The 13,776-nt window shown below is 45.8% G+C and overlaps 1 protein-coding gene across 1 annotated transcript in view; it reads right to left on the reverse strand.

Annotated features, from left to right (window-relative positions):
* Positions 1-1,133, reverse strand: part of LOC138762435 (ATP-dependent 6-phosphofructokinase, liver type-like) — a 93,522-nt gene extending 92,389 nt beyond the window's left edge. The window contains exon 1 of the mRNA XM_069936191.1: positions 979-1,133. Coding sequence (XP_069792292.1) covers positions 979-1,063 — 85 coding nt within the window. The 5' untranslated portion in view covers positions 1,064-1,133. The remainder of the gene's footprint in view (positions 1-978) is intronic.
* Positions 1,134-13,776: the final 12,643 nt, after the last annotated feature.

The following is a 13,776-nucleotide window of genomic DNA, read 5'->3' on the forward strand; positions in this document are numbered from 1 at the left end:
TGTGCGAAGAGCACAATGTAAAGAGGATGGAGCGACAATGAAGGATTCATTTAAAAGGCAGGATGGGAGCACAGTTCTGGGGATCATTCAAGAACTTGATGGCCGAAGCGAAAAACGTCTTTAAGCCTGTTGGTGCATGCTTTCATTCCTGAGCCTTCAGTATGGCAATCAGAAAATATACAGTAGGCCACTCAGCCCTTCAATGGGATCATGGCTATTCCTCGTGATCAGAGCAGCATGGATAGCACAATGTTGTTACGGCACCAGTGATTAAGAGTGGGGTTCGAATCCCATGCAGCTCGTAAGGAGTTTGTATGTTCTTCCCATGGGTTTCCACCCACCTTTCAAAAGGTGTAAATTGGGCGTCGTGTGGGCAGGTAGGTTCAAATTGCCTGTTACCGTGCTAGATTAATGTTCCTTATTCCTACATCTCCTTTGCACCCCTTGCTCCCTCTGCCAGTTTAGTTAAGAATCCACGGAAGAAAAGGGAGCCGGGGTGGGGGGTTGGGTGGCGGCTCCAGCCCGGGAGAGGGGGTGGGGGGGCAGCAGCTCAAGCTGGGGGGGGGGGGGGGGGGGAAGGAGGGGAGGGGAGAGCTCTAGCTGTAACCATACTGTCTTGATGCGTTTGCTCAAATGCAGCCCCTCTCTTTCCCCTCGGTAGAAGGGCTGGCTGCAGCGAGACGGGGGTGGGGGGTGCAGCGAGTGTGTGAGCCCCACCACCACACCAACAGCACGTTGCTCCAGGTGCCGGCGCTGGCAGTGCGTGCCGCCAAGCACGTCCACACGCCAGGGAGTGGGTGGGGGGGGGGGGGGGGAGGGGGGAGTGTGGCAGGCGGCGAGGGGTCCGTTCCACTCCTCCGGGGACTGGGACCGGGACCGGGGGGACGGCGGGAGCCGCTCTGCGCCGGGGAGGGGGAGGGGGACCCGCCGGGGAGGCTACCAGCCTCGTCCCGATGGATGGGAGGCCCCGGTCCTTACCTTGGGCATCCCCGCCGCTGGTGAGCACGGCGATGGACCGGCCGGCCCCCCTGCTCCGGAGCTGCTCCATGTTCAGGTGCGCCATGATGTGCTGGTGCCGGGTAGATTCTCCTTCCGCGCGGCGGCGGTAACGCGTACGTCATCCCGTTACGCCTCGCGGCATCGCCTACGACACGCCCCACGCCATTGCGGGAACCCTCATGTCATCGCTGCAGTCACATGCGCCCGTCTCCATGCCACGGCTCCCCCTCCCCCTCCCCCTCTTCCCCGCGCTCCCCACCCCTCCCCGTGTTCCCCTCTCCTACCCTCCCTGCGGTTCTCTCTTCACCCCTCCCCCCTCTCTGCGTCCTCCCCTTCCATGTGTTTTGATGGAGCGAGTGCGCAGCCATGTGCCTCCCAGGATAGGTAGGAATGGAGATCCTGTTTATTATAATAGGAAGCGCTAACTGAACTCGCGAGAGAACAGCAAGCATCAGATGCGGCGTAGCTCTGCAGAGTCAACCTGCACGGGGCCAAGGCAACGCTTCTGAGGATGATGGTGACACTGAGGCCCTCGAGGTTAATAGCTGCTCTCCTCTCAACACCAGAGCCCCCTTTGGGAAACCTTGTCCAGCGGTCTTTGTGCGTAGTCTATGGGATGTTTAACTGCCTGTAGTAGGGCTTATGAACACAGGAAATAGCATGTGCTGTCAACTTGTAAATCATAATGTAAAATTCTATGATAAGATACAAGTGTACTCTATCTACTGTCTGTAACTGGATTCTGGACTTTCTTACAGAAAGACCACAGTCTGGGTGTAGCATGAATAAAAGTTCTCACGACTGGAGGGAGAACCAATGGTTTTATTAGCTTATCACTGCTGGTAGGGTCTTACAGGTTCTGGGATGAGGTGGGAAATCAGGATTATAAGGGGGTGGGTCCAGCCATCAGCTGGATTCCAGTTCACTGCCTTCACCCCTTCCTGCAGAATTTCGGGTCTGTGAATGAAGACAGAGAACAAAGGTTCCGAAAAAAAAGTTGAAAAATATACAGTTATTTACAAATATACAATTTTAAGTGGTCCGGGGGTCTGGAGATCCTGGTGGAGCGCCTTAGCACCGGTGGGCCTTGGACTCCTTGGGTCTCCTGGCCCCCTTGTGAGGTGGTGGGTGGAGTCTCCGGCTCAACGGTGAAGGGGGATGCACTTTCCTCCTGAACCTGGAGCCCTGACTGGGGGTGGAGAGAATGAGCTCCGTGGCTCGCAGGGCCCTTGAAGCAACGGACCCTCTGTTCTGGTAGGTTCCAGGGTCCCTGATGGAGATGGTGTCCTCCCTGCCATCTGGGTACTCCACATAGGCATATGTTGGATTGGTGTGGAGGAGTTTCACCCTTTCCACCAGGAGGTCAGTCTTGCTTCTCACATGCTTCCTGAGAAGGACTGGACCAGGATTGGTGATCCAGGTTGGGAGTGTAGTTCCCGATGCCAACCTTCTTTCAAAATTGAATATTAGTAGCGTTGGTCGCGATACATAGTAGTGACCAGATGGAATGGAGCGTCATAGGGAGGACTTCCTGCCAGCATGTGAATGAAAGGCCTTTTGACTTCAGAGCCAGTTTGACGGCCTTCCAGACCATAGCGTTCTCCTTTTCACAATGCCTGTTTCCCCCAGGGGTTGTAGCTAGTAGTCCTGCTGGATGTGATACCCCTTAACAGCAGGTACTGATGTCGCTCGTCACTCATAAAGGATGAGCCCTGGTCGCTATGAATGTAGCTGGGATACCCGAAAATGGAATCTAGAGCCTTTATGACTGACAAAGTGGGCGTGTCTGGACATGGAATGGCGAACAGGAAGCGGGAGTACTCATCAATGACAGAGAGGAAAAAGGTCTTCAATCCTGAGCCGTTCTAAGGGCCTAGATTACTTGATCAGGCGTGCCTTTGCAGGGCAGTAGAAGTGTGGCTTGTACATTGGTCATTTCCCTGACGCCTTCCATAGAGTAGGGCAGATTGCTTGCCTTGACAAAATGAGCCATGTGGGTAACCCTTGGATGGCAGAGCTCATTATGCAGAGACTGCAGTTGGCTGGTGTGTTCAGAGGCACAGCTTCCTCTGGATAAGGCATCTGGAGGGTCATTAAGGGCTCCTGGCTGATAGGCAATGTCATAATTGTAGGTGGAGAGTTCGATCCTCCACCGAGCAATCTTGATATTTTTGATTTTAACCCTCTTGACATTATTAAATATGAATGTGACAGAGTGCTGGTCACTGAGGAGCATAAATTTCCTACCAACCACGTAGTATCTCCAGTGCCTCATGACTTCTACAATGGCTTGAGCCTCCTTTTCCACAGATGGGTTCTGGAGCTTGTGGCCTTGTAATGTCTGAGAAAAAAATGCAACCAGCCAGCCCACATGGTTGAGGGTAGCGGCCAGGGCTTCGTCCAAAGCATCACTTTCTATTTGGAAAGGTACATTCTCGTCCACCGTGTGAATGGCAGCTTTTGCAGTATGATTCCATAGGTAGTTAAAAGCAGTTTGGGCTTCAGCCAAGAGGGCAAAATTAGTGGCTTTTAAGAGAGGGCGAACTTTATCAGCGTATTGAGGGATCAACTGGGCGTAATACGAGAAAAACCCCAGGCATTTCCTCAAAGCCTTTGTGGTCCAGGGGATGGGGGGCTCTAACAGGGGGCGTATCCTATCAAGGTCAGGGCCAATGATGCCATTCTCCACTATGTAGCCAAGGATAGCCAGACGTTTAGTCCTGAACACGCACTTGTCAGATTTATAAATGACATTCAGGGCTTTCGCCACGTGGAGAAAACTCTGGAGATTGGCATCATGGTCTTCCAAGGTATGGTCACAGATGGAGATGTTATCGAGGTAGGGGAAGGTAGTCTTCAACCCATACTCATCCACCATTCTGTCAATCTGCCTCTGGAAGATAGAAATCCCATTAGTGAAACCGAAAGTCCAGACCCAACAACACAATTCATCAAGTACATTTAGGTGAATCTTACAGAATTCCCCCTTCAAACGACAAATGTACTGTACAATGTTGTTGAACACATGTAGAATGCGAATGAGGCAAGGAATATGCGATAATTGGAAGGATACATCTTTAGGTTGTATTCTTGCACAGTCTGTGAGTCTATCAAGCTTTCTTTTTTTTAAACTTTATTTAAAATTTTATGACATGAATAAAATAAAAATTACATTTAAAGAAATAATAAAAAATAAGATAATAAAAATTAGAATACTACATCATTAAACTACACAAATTAACTCCCCCAATAATTATAACACAACATTAATCATCTAATTTAAAATTAGTCCAACCCTCCCCCCCAAAATAAAGAGTGAAGAATTAATTAACAATATTGTAAATAAAATAGAAAAAACCCCACTTACAAAAAAAGGATAAAACTTAACAACAAAAAAAATTACTAACAACAAAAAAAATATCAATACTAAAATAATATCCTTAAACATATATTTAAATCATGTATTTAACAAATGAAATCCACTTTAAAACTAAGTTCAAATATTAAAATCATATATCAACCACATATCTGTTATTCAAAAAAATCATAATTAATAATATATAAATACAGAATTTCCATTAATACCAAGTTTCCTTTATAATTCATCGAGAGAACAAAAACCTCCCGTAGAAAAACAATCAGATAAACTTTTTATTCCCTTCCCCTCCCCTTATATAAAATGTCTATGAAGCTTTCAATTAGGCATTTAGTGGAATGTCTTTTACCTTCACAGTCACTGTGGAGCTGGTGAGGTCTGTTCTGATCTAGGAGCCTGGAGATTCCATACTCTTCGCTCAAGTGGCCCCCTCTGTCCTGGGTTGCCCTGCATGGAAAAGATGGTGTTGATCTCGTGGCACGGCAAGATGGATGCCCTCCTTCTTCCTCTGATGATGATGGCTCCGAATTTGAATTTGGGTCACGGCAAGATGTCCACCGAGCCTTTTCGTGCTGTTCCCTCACTGCCACTGCCACCCTCTGTTGGCATGTAGCGCAGCAAGTGGGTTTGGGTGACTTTGGGGCAGACGGCTTGAGGCTGGAATCGGATCCATGAGCAGTGTAGGTCGTGGGCTTCCCCTTGCATGGCAAACCCTCGCCCATTGCCTTTTGTTGCCACAGCTGGAACACACTGAGTCTTTAGCTGGGCAACGTGATTGGGGATGCTGGCTCTTGCCGCCGAAAAAGCACTCCCTAGCACGGGAAGTGGCAGCCGTTAGGGCTGGGGTAGCAGGAGCATCCAGTCCTTGGAAGGGATCACCTGAGTGACCAAGTTCACTGGCTTCGAGGTCATTGTTCTCAAGTTTGGCCTGTTCCAACGATTTGGCCAGTTCAATGTGACTAGCCAGGTCCTTCTTACCCGACTCGAGCAGTCACTGCCTCATGTACCTTGAGCGGACCCTTGAGTGTCCTGGATCTGCACTTCTTCACGAAGGCGGCCTGTAGCTGCTTTGTACCTGCACTTTTGACAAGTGTCTACAGATCCAGAAGGTAGTCATCGATGGTCTCTCCTGGCTATTAGCAACATAGAGTGAGTTGGTGCCTCGCTAGGACCTCGTTTTGCGACCTTGATGGTAGTATCATAGGTGCCTTTTGTCCCTACTCTCAAAACGAGTGTGGACCTCCTTAGTTCATCGGTATGGAAGAAATCTCTGGTTACGTTCAGGTAGCCCTGGAAGCAGTCTAGCCAGTAGGTGAACTCCTCAGCCACGTCAGGGCATACCAGGCTTAAGTAGTGCTTCCATCGTTTCGGGAATAAGCTAATAAAATTGTAGTGCAAATAAAAGCTCTCACGACTGGAGGGAGAACAAATGCTTTCATTAGTTTATAACTATGGGTAGAGTTTCACAGTTGTCTTCGGAAGGGTTCTGGGTTTAGGTGGGAAACCAGAGTTATATGTGAACAGTTGGAAGCGGAGCCAGCCAGCAGCACAACACCGGCCAGTGAATCCCAGTTCATTCCACTGGGTCAGTCGCAGAATGTTGAGCACTGTCATGGTGAGCACTTGGCATACCTCAGGGCTGTGTGCTCAACCCACTCTTGTTCATTCTACTGACCCACAACTGCATCACCAGGTACAGTTTCCACAATATCATTGTAGATGACACCACAGCAGCTGGTCTCATCAGCAATGACGATGAGTCACACTACAGAGAAGAGGTGGCAAATCTCATGAAATGGTGTGAGAATGACAACCTGGACAAGACGAAGCAGATGGTCATGGACCAGGAGCGACCACCCTCCACTACACATCAACAACTCTAATAGAGAGAGTGGAGAGCATCAAGTTCGTTGGAGTTCACTTAGCTAGTGACCTAACGTGGAAACTCAATATATCCTCACTTTTCAGGAAGGCACAACAGCGACTGCACTTCCTGAGAAGACTGAAGTGGGCAAGGCCACCGGTCACCATCATGTCAACCTTCTACAGGAGCTCTATCAAGAGTGTCCTGGCTGGCTGCGTCACAATGTGGTACAGTTGCTGCAGAGAAATGGATCAGAGGTCAATTCGGAAAAGTTACAGAGAGGATCACTGGAGTCTCCCCCCCACTCCCCCGAAATCAACATGATTTACTGGGATTTGTTGTCTGAAGATGGATCACAACATCACTGAGGACCCCTTCCACCCTGCACACAGTATCTTTCAGCTGCTCCTGTCTGGGTAGAGATACAGGAGTATCAGAGCCAGCACCACCAGGCTGAGGTACAGCTTCTTCTCAAGGTGAGTGAGAATGCTGAACGATCAAAGGAACTGCTCATCCTAACCCTCTGAGACTCATTTGTACAAAGCAATATTTATTATTCATTTGCATGTATTAATACTTAGCCTGCATATGTATTGCTTGTCCGCATGTGTGTGTTATGTCTGGTTGTGAACCTGCATGTTTAGCACTGAGGACTGGAGAACACGGTTTCGTCAGGTGGTTCTTGTGTAATCAGATGACAATAAATTTGAACGTGAAAATAGGCATGATTGCACAGCTGTGCTGGAAAACATAGCAGTACAAAGTCTGTCTATTGGAATGTTCTCTCTAAAATAGCCTCACCTGACTGGAGATCGCAGGATTTAAACAATCTTTGCAGCGTCTGCATGGCATTTAGCCCCTGGGTGAGTACATAACATATCAAATGAACCAATAAGATACACAGAAGAGAAGTCATTGACCTTTTATTTCCAGACAGCAATGCTGTGGAAAAGAGAAAAAGAAGTCACACGCTTGTTTCCAAAATTAACCACTGCATGAACACAGGAATGGGTGACAGATCTGTTGAGCACAGGAGGAAATGTGGCAGCTACTAAAAGGCCGGTTGAGTGCAAATGGGCTTTGGAGGATGTGATTAATAACAATGCATCAATTGGCTATTTTTGTTGTTATGTTTGGACACTGGGCAGAGGTCAGAGTCTTCAAAATGTATGGGCATCAGAGGTGGCCTATTGTGCCCTTTTATATTTTTTTTACTTTAGGCCAATTCAAAGAGAACCTGTATCTTTCTGGAATTATACTTCATCTCAAGAATATGCGTGAAGATTAATCTTTAGGCTGCGCTGACTGCATCTGTGCATTGGGATCCTCCTTCCTAACACCTTAAAGATGGATTGGATTCAACTTGTCATTGTGCCAAGTAAAGTAAAAAGCCAATGAAATACAATTAGAATCCAACCAGAAGTTAAAAAATAGTGCTCTATACAATTAACTATGTGCGAATAAAAACAAGCGCATTCAGCAAGCAAACAATTATAAAAATAATGACAGTACAATGAGAGCGCTGTCATTTAAGGTTCAACAACATCATAGCCTCGGGGAGGGGGGAAGCTCTTCTTGAGCCTGCTGGATCGAGATCGACCTTGATGATGCTCTTCGCCCTGCCCAGACAATGTTCCTGATGGAGTCTCTCAATGGTGGGCAATTGGGTGCCAATAATCCACTGGGCAGTTTTCACAACCCGCTGAAGTGCTTTACGGTCCGATATGAGACAGTTGCCATCCCACACTGAGATGCCGTAGGCGAGTATGCTCCCAATTCATCAATATCCTGGGACCAAGGTGAACTTTCTTCATACTCCGCAGCAAATAAAGGAGTTATTGCTCCTTTTTGATCAGGATGGAGGAGTCCAGGGACCTAGTGAGATCATTGGAAATGTGGACACCAAGTAATTTAAAGCTTGGTACATGTTCCACCACAACTCCATTGATGTAAATAGGGGTATGAGTGTGGCTTTCAGCGCACCTGAAGTCTTCTGGGTGTTAAGTGCCAAGTGTCATTGGGTGCCAAATTCAGCACGTAATTTATCTTTGCATATATACCCAAAAGTGCCAAGGTGTTGTCGGCACACCATGTGGCCAGGTGCTGGACCTCGTCCCTATAGGCCATCTCATCATCCCCTCTGATCAGGCCAACCACCGTGGTGTCACCTGCGAACTTGATTATGGAGTTGGAACCATGTACAGGAACACAGTCTTAGGTGAAAAGGGAATACAGGAGAGGGCTCAGCACACAGCCCTGGGGCACAGTGAGAATGGAAGAGAAAAGATTGTCTAATTTAACAGATTGAGGTCTGATAGTCAGAAAGTCCAAGGTCCAATTGCAGAGGGATGAGCTGATACCAGACTGGCGAAGTTTGGTGATCAATTTGGAGGGAATCACAGTGTTGAATGCTGAACTAAAGTCAATAAGCATAAGAGTTGGAGCTGTCCAAGTGGGTCAGGGCTGTAGAAATGGCATCCTCGATTGAACTATTGATACAATAGGCAAATTGATGGGAGTCCAGGGTGGTGGGCAAACAGCATCTCAAACGTGATAGAACCAGCCTCTCAAAGCAGATGGGGATGAGCGCAACTGGACAGAAGTCGTTCAGGCTTGTGGCAACTTTGAAGCTCATGGGAACAACTGCCTGGATCAGGGACAGATTGAAAATGTCTGTGAAGACCAGAAGTAAATAGGTGACATTTTATTCAGAGTAAACCAAGAATTGGTGGAGGAACCTAGCTGGTTGGATTGCATCCAGAATCCGGACCCGAAACATTAGATGCTTTTACACTTGAGTCTCACTAAATGGGCTGTTCAGTGTCCCGGAATAGGAATGCCAATTTGGTTTTTCATGCTTGACCACACCTAACTGTGACAACACTTTCACACGTGCAAGGAGCCATCCCCGGGGTTAGCTCAGCTCTACCTTCAATTGGAAATGCCAGAATGACGCAGCACACAAAAGGCGCAAGTGACGTCATCTCATTCTTTAGAACGGCAGACATCAGACAGATCGCTTTGGATGATGTGCGAATCTACCACCAGGTGGTCGGGTCTTATCAGCCTCCTTCAAGTTGGTACAAAGAGTAACTGGGCCTCAGAGCCTTTGCAAAAGCTTTGGAGACTTCACTAATGGATTGGTGTTTACAAAAAGGCAACAGATGAAAGAGCTTGTCGGAGCTGCATATTGTCTGGAAGGGAACTTGCTATTCTAAGAGAGTCATGTGGTTTTGCAAGCAGAGAGTCAAACAGGCTTTCTCTCAGAGAGAGAGACACACAGAGATCAGTTCTACAGTTCAGCAACAGCAGCTGGGACTGGAACAGGACAAGCTAGCAAGCTTGTGGAAAACCCCATTTGGAAGACGGGCTGTGAGTGCTTAGTCAGCTTGGTCAAAGCCCATGTGGTTCATGCAAGAGGAAAAGACTGACTGTCTAATGTTTCACTTGAAATAAGTGAAACAAAAAGGAACTCTGTGGTGACCTGAAAGAAAGAGGTATCATCTGGAAAACCCTGAGGGGGAAAGTTTCTTCAACAAGGCACTGAAGTGGCTAATTAAAAAGGAATCAGTTTGTGGATGTCTTGGAACAACAAATCTTTTGCTGAAAAGCGACAAGAACCTTCCTGAGCGGTAACCATTTACCTTTCAAGCACCAATGCCTGGTGAACTTTATAAATGTTAAATTTTGTGCACAGTATAAGAATTGCCTGCAACCAGTGAACTTGGAGGAATGAGAAGTGAGATTGGACGGTGAACCAAAGAACTTTTCTGAACTTACACATACATTGCATACACGTGCGCTTAGAATTAGAAGGGGGTTAAATTAGGTTAGTTAAGTTAATAGTGATAAGTTAAGGTGTGATTCTGTTTTCATGTTTAAAGATAATTCAAAGCTACTTTTGTTTAAGTAACCATTTGTTTTGGTGAATATGTATTGCTGCTGGGTTTATGAGTCTTCTGGGCTCGTAACAGTCTTGTGCTACGCTTGATTTCATTGCAGGGATCACACCTAAGGCACAAGGACACCAAATGCCGAGACCTCTGGAACTCTGGGTCAGACTTGCAGCAGCCTAATGGTGGTATGCCACTCCCAGAGAGGATCGTTCCATCAATGTGCTTTTTGGTGTTGGTATCTCCACTGTATTCACAGTGGTGAGAGTGGTGAATGCCGCCGTGATAAAGAACCTCATGGCATGTTTCATTGGACTGCCAAGTGGAGAGCATCTTCAGGAGGCAATGGAAGCATGTGACTGCCGCCGTGATAAAGAAACTCATGACATGTTTCATTGGACTGCCGACTGGGGAGCGTCTTCAGGAGGCAATGGAAGCATTTGAAAGAAGGGGTGGTTCTCCAAGGAGTGCTGGTGCCATCGATGGCACACATATTCTGATCATTGCACCTACTCAATCCTTCTTCAAGCTATGGTCGATCATAACGGCTGGTATTATTTCTATTAATACCAGTTTTCCTCACCTGAAAATGTAAGTATTATGTTGGTCCAGCTCTCTCGTTCTGTGTTTCCAGCTTCACAGCCAGGTTGCACCCATGATGCTCGTGTTCTTCTCAACTCTCCCATTGACAAAATGGCTGACGATTCAGCAGTCATCTATTCTTCAATGATGTAAGTGAATCTGACACAGCGTGCGATGATGTTTTAACACGTAGATGTTATCATCTAATGTGTTGGATAGACCCCTGCTTTGAACATGATGCTTGAGATTGGCAAGTTGACACTGCCATTGTTCCCTTCTGCTCCAAGTCACCCACACACTCTCATTGATTTTATCACAGGTCTCCAGAAAGGCTGATGGTGTGGAAATACCGGCACTGTTGGTGGCGTGAGGTGGCGTTGAGAAGATTTTTCTTTCACACTAGACACTTTATAGGCTGATTGGCCATTGATTCCTGGGACCGGGGACTAGTGTGAAAGGGGCTATTGCACTGGTTCTCAACCTTTTTCTTTGCACTCACATCCCACCTTAAGTAATTCCTATGCCATCGGTGCTCCGTGATTAGTGAGGGATTGCTTAAGGTGGGATTTGGGTGGGAAGGGAAGGTTGAGAATTACTGCTGAAGACCCAATTGTCACTGACAATTGGCCCCATTTCTTTTGGAGTTATGAAGCACAATGGTTTTCAAACTTTCTTTCTACTCGCATACCACCTTAAGCAATCCCTTACTAATCACAGAGCACCTATTGGCATAGGAAACACTTAAAGTGGGATGTGAGTGGAAAAAGGTTGAGAACCGCTGAGCTATTGACTAACATATTTGAGGTACGGAAGCTGTCTGACCCACTGAGTTCCACCAGCAGTTATTCATTTGCTGAAGATTCCTGGATCTCTGTTTCTCTGTTACATTTTATTTATAGTTGCAGTGGAATAGTCTGAGAAACCAGGCAGCAAATGTAACAATTAAAAAAAATAAATGAAGCGGTTAGTACATCTCTGAACCAATGCCAGCCCACGTCCTCTTTTGGAAAACCACACATCAATTGAATTAAGTAGATCTGCTTACTGACTGCTAGGTTCTCCAGAGCTTGTCACTAATTGGAGCAGAGAAGGTTGAAGCAAGATTTGTAGATTATCTTAATAAAAGGAATGGGTATTGCTAACCTGAGCGAGCAGATTTATGACCAGAGGTGGAGATGAAGCTTTATTTAGGGAGTGTGTCATTCTTACCTGGATGAGGAATTCAAATCTGGTGGAAATTTCATAAGCAAATTTGGATACATTTGAAAAGGGAAAATTAATGCAAAGAAAATAGAAAGTAGGGACCAATTTGATTGTTTTAGAGTTGGCACGGACCTGATAGGCAGAATGGCCTCTTTGTGGTAAAACTTGTGTGTCTCAGTGTAAATTTTCACGTGCCCATGCTTGACCAGAAATGCGTTGTAAAACTGAATAAAAGCAATGTTTGCACTAGTTTCTGCTCTGCTGATTTTATTGCTGGAGCCTTTGGCGAGCTTTAATCAATTGTTAAATTGACAACTGACAAAAGGCAAAGGAGGAAAAACCCAACACCCAACCCCAACCAACCAATTTTCCCCTGCAACCGCTGCAACCGTGTCTGCCTGTCCCACATCGGACTTGTCAGCCACAAACGAGCCTGCAGCTGACGTGGACTTTTTACCCCCTCCATAAATCTTTGTCCGCGTAGCCAAGCCAAAGAAAGAAAAAGAAATGGATTTAACCATTCCCATCCACTACCTTCAGTCGGAAAATGTCATTATTATTTTATTACTGTTTTATTTTTACTTGAATTTATTTTAATAAAATTGCACCAAAATATGTTAATCTTTTTTAAAATTGTGCTGTGTTTCTGGATTTGTGAATTGGAAAGTAAAGTGACTTTTAGTAATACAGAGAGAGGCTGGCAAACCCAGCATTTCTTACCCTCACCCGTTGTCTTGAAGAAAGTTGTAGTGAGCCATTTCCTTGAACTGCCACAGTTTGTCGACTGAAAGTGCACTCACAAAGCTGTGGAAGTTGTGGGGGGGGGTGCGGTTCTAGACTTACGTGAAGAAATAAGTTCAAAGTTCACATTTATTAGAGTACATGCATGACATTGCATACAATCTTGAGATTCTTTTTCCTGTGGGCATGGCAGAATTTTCTACCTATAAGAGTACTCGAGAAAAGATACTGTGATGGAATTGTTATTATTCATCTTTGGTTAAAATTATTTCTTAGTAAAGGGATTTTGTGGGGTGGACAGGGACACATTTACAGACATACACAATTGCACAGAAAGGGAAGCCATTTTCGGAGACGCAGCATCTGGAATAAAATTAGAATTCAATTGCTGAAACAATAGTGTTTACTAAGGAGAAGCAGCTGTGTACACAAAGTGGACTTTTGATTTAATGGCCAGTAGACAGAGAAGAGTCATTTGCTGTTAAATTATCGTTTTGAAGTGGTTGAAGAAACTTAGAAGACAGCAGTGATGTCATGTGATAGACATTTCAGAAAGACATTTTTAATATTGCACCAAGAAACTTCTGAAGTCCGAAATGCAGTCGCCTCTAGTGAGTTCTCTTCACCACGGAAGATACACAAATCAGTGGCAAAGAAGAGGACTGTTTCACTGTTTTTACATTAGGGTTAGGGTTACTTCAGGTAACCCTTGCTGGGGTTTGTGAAAACACAAGTTCTGAAACCTTCATGCAAGAGAGTGAAATCCTTCATATGAAGAAACAATTCTCTGAATACAAGCCTACACGTATTTGTGAGTTTGAGAACTTTTGAACAGCAGAAAAGACTTTGAGTTTCAACACAAGCTTTCTCAGACTCAAAGTTATGGCTAAACTGTAATGGTTTGGGTTTTGCTACACACACACACGTACGCACGCGCGCGCGCATTAAGTTTAGAGTTAAGTAAGAAGTGTTATGTTATTCATAGTTATTAATAAAAATCATTGTTTTGAAGATAACATTGTCGGTGAATTTCTATTGCTGCTGGTCTCGGTCGTAACAATACATATACAAAAGAGAGAAGGAAATGCAAACAAACTGCAATACAGAAAATAAATATT

This window comes from Narcine bancroftii, chromosome 4 (genome assembly GCF_036971445.1).
Source record: "Narcine bancroftii isolate sNarBan1 chromosome 4, sNarBan1.hap1, whole genome shotgun sequence".
In the NCBI taxonomy this organism is placed as follows: Eukaryota; Metazoa; Chordata; class Chondrichthyes; order Torpediniformes; family Narcinidae; genus Narcine; species Narcine bancroftii.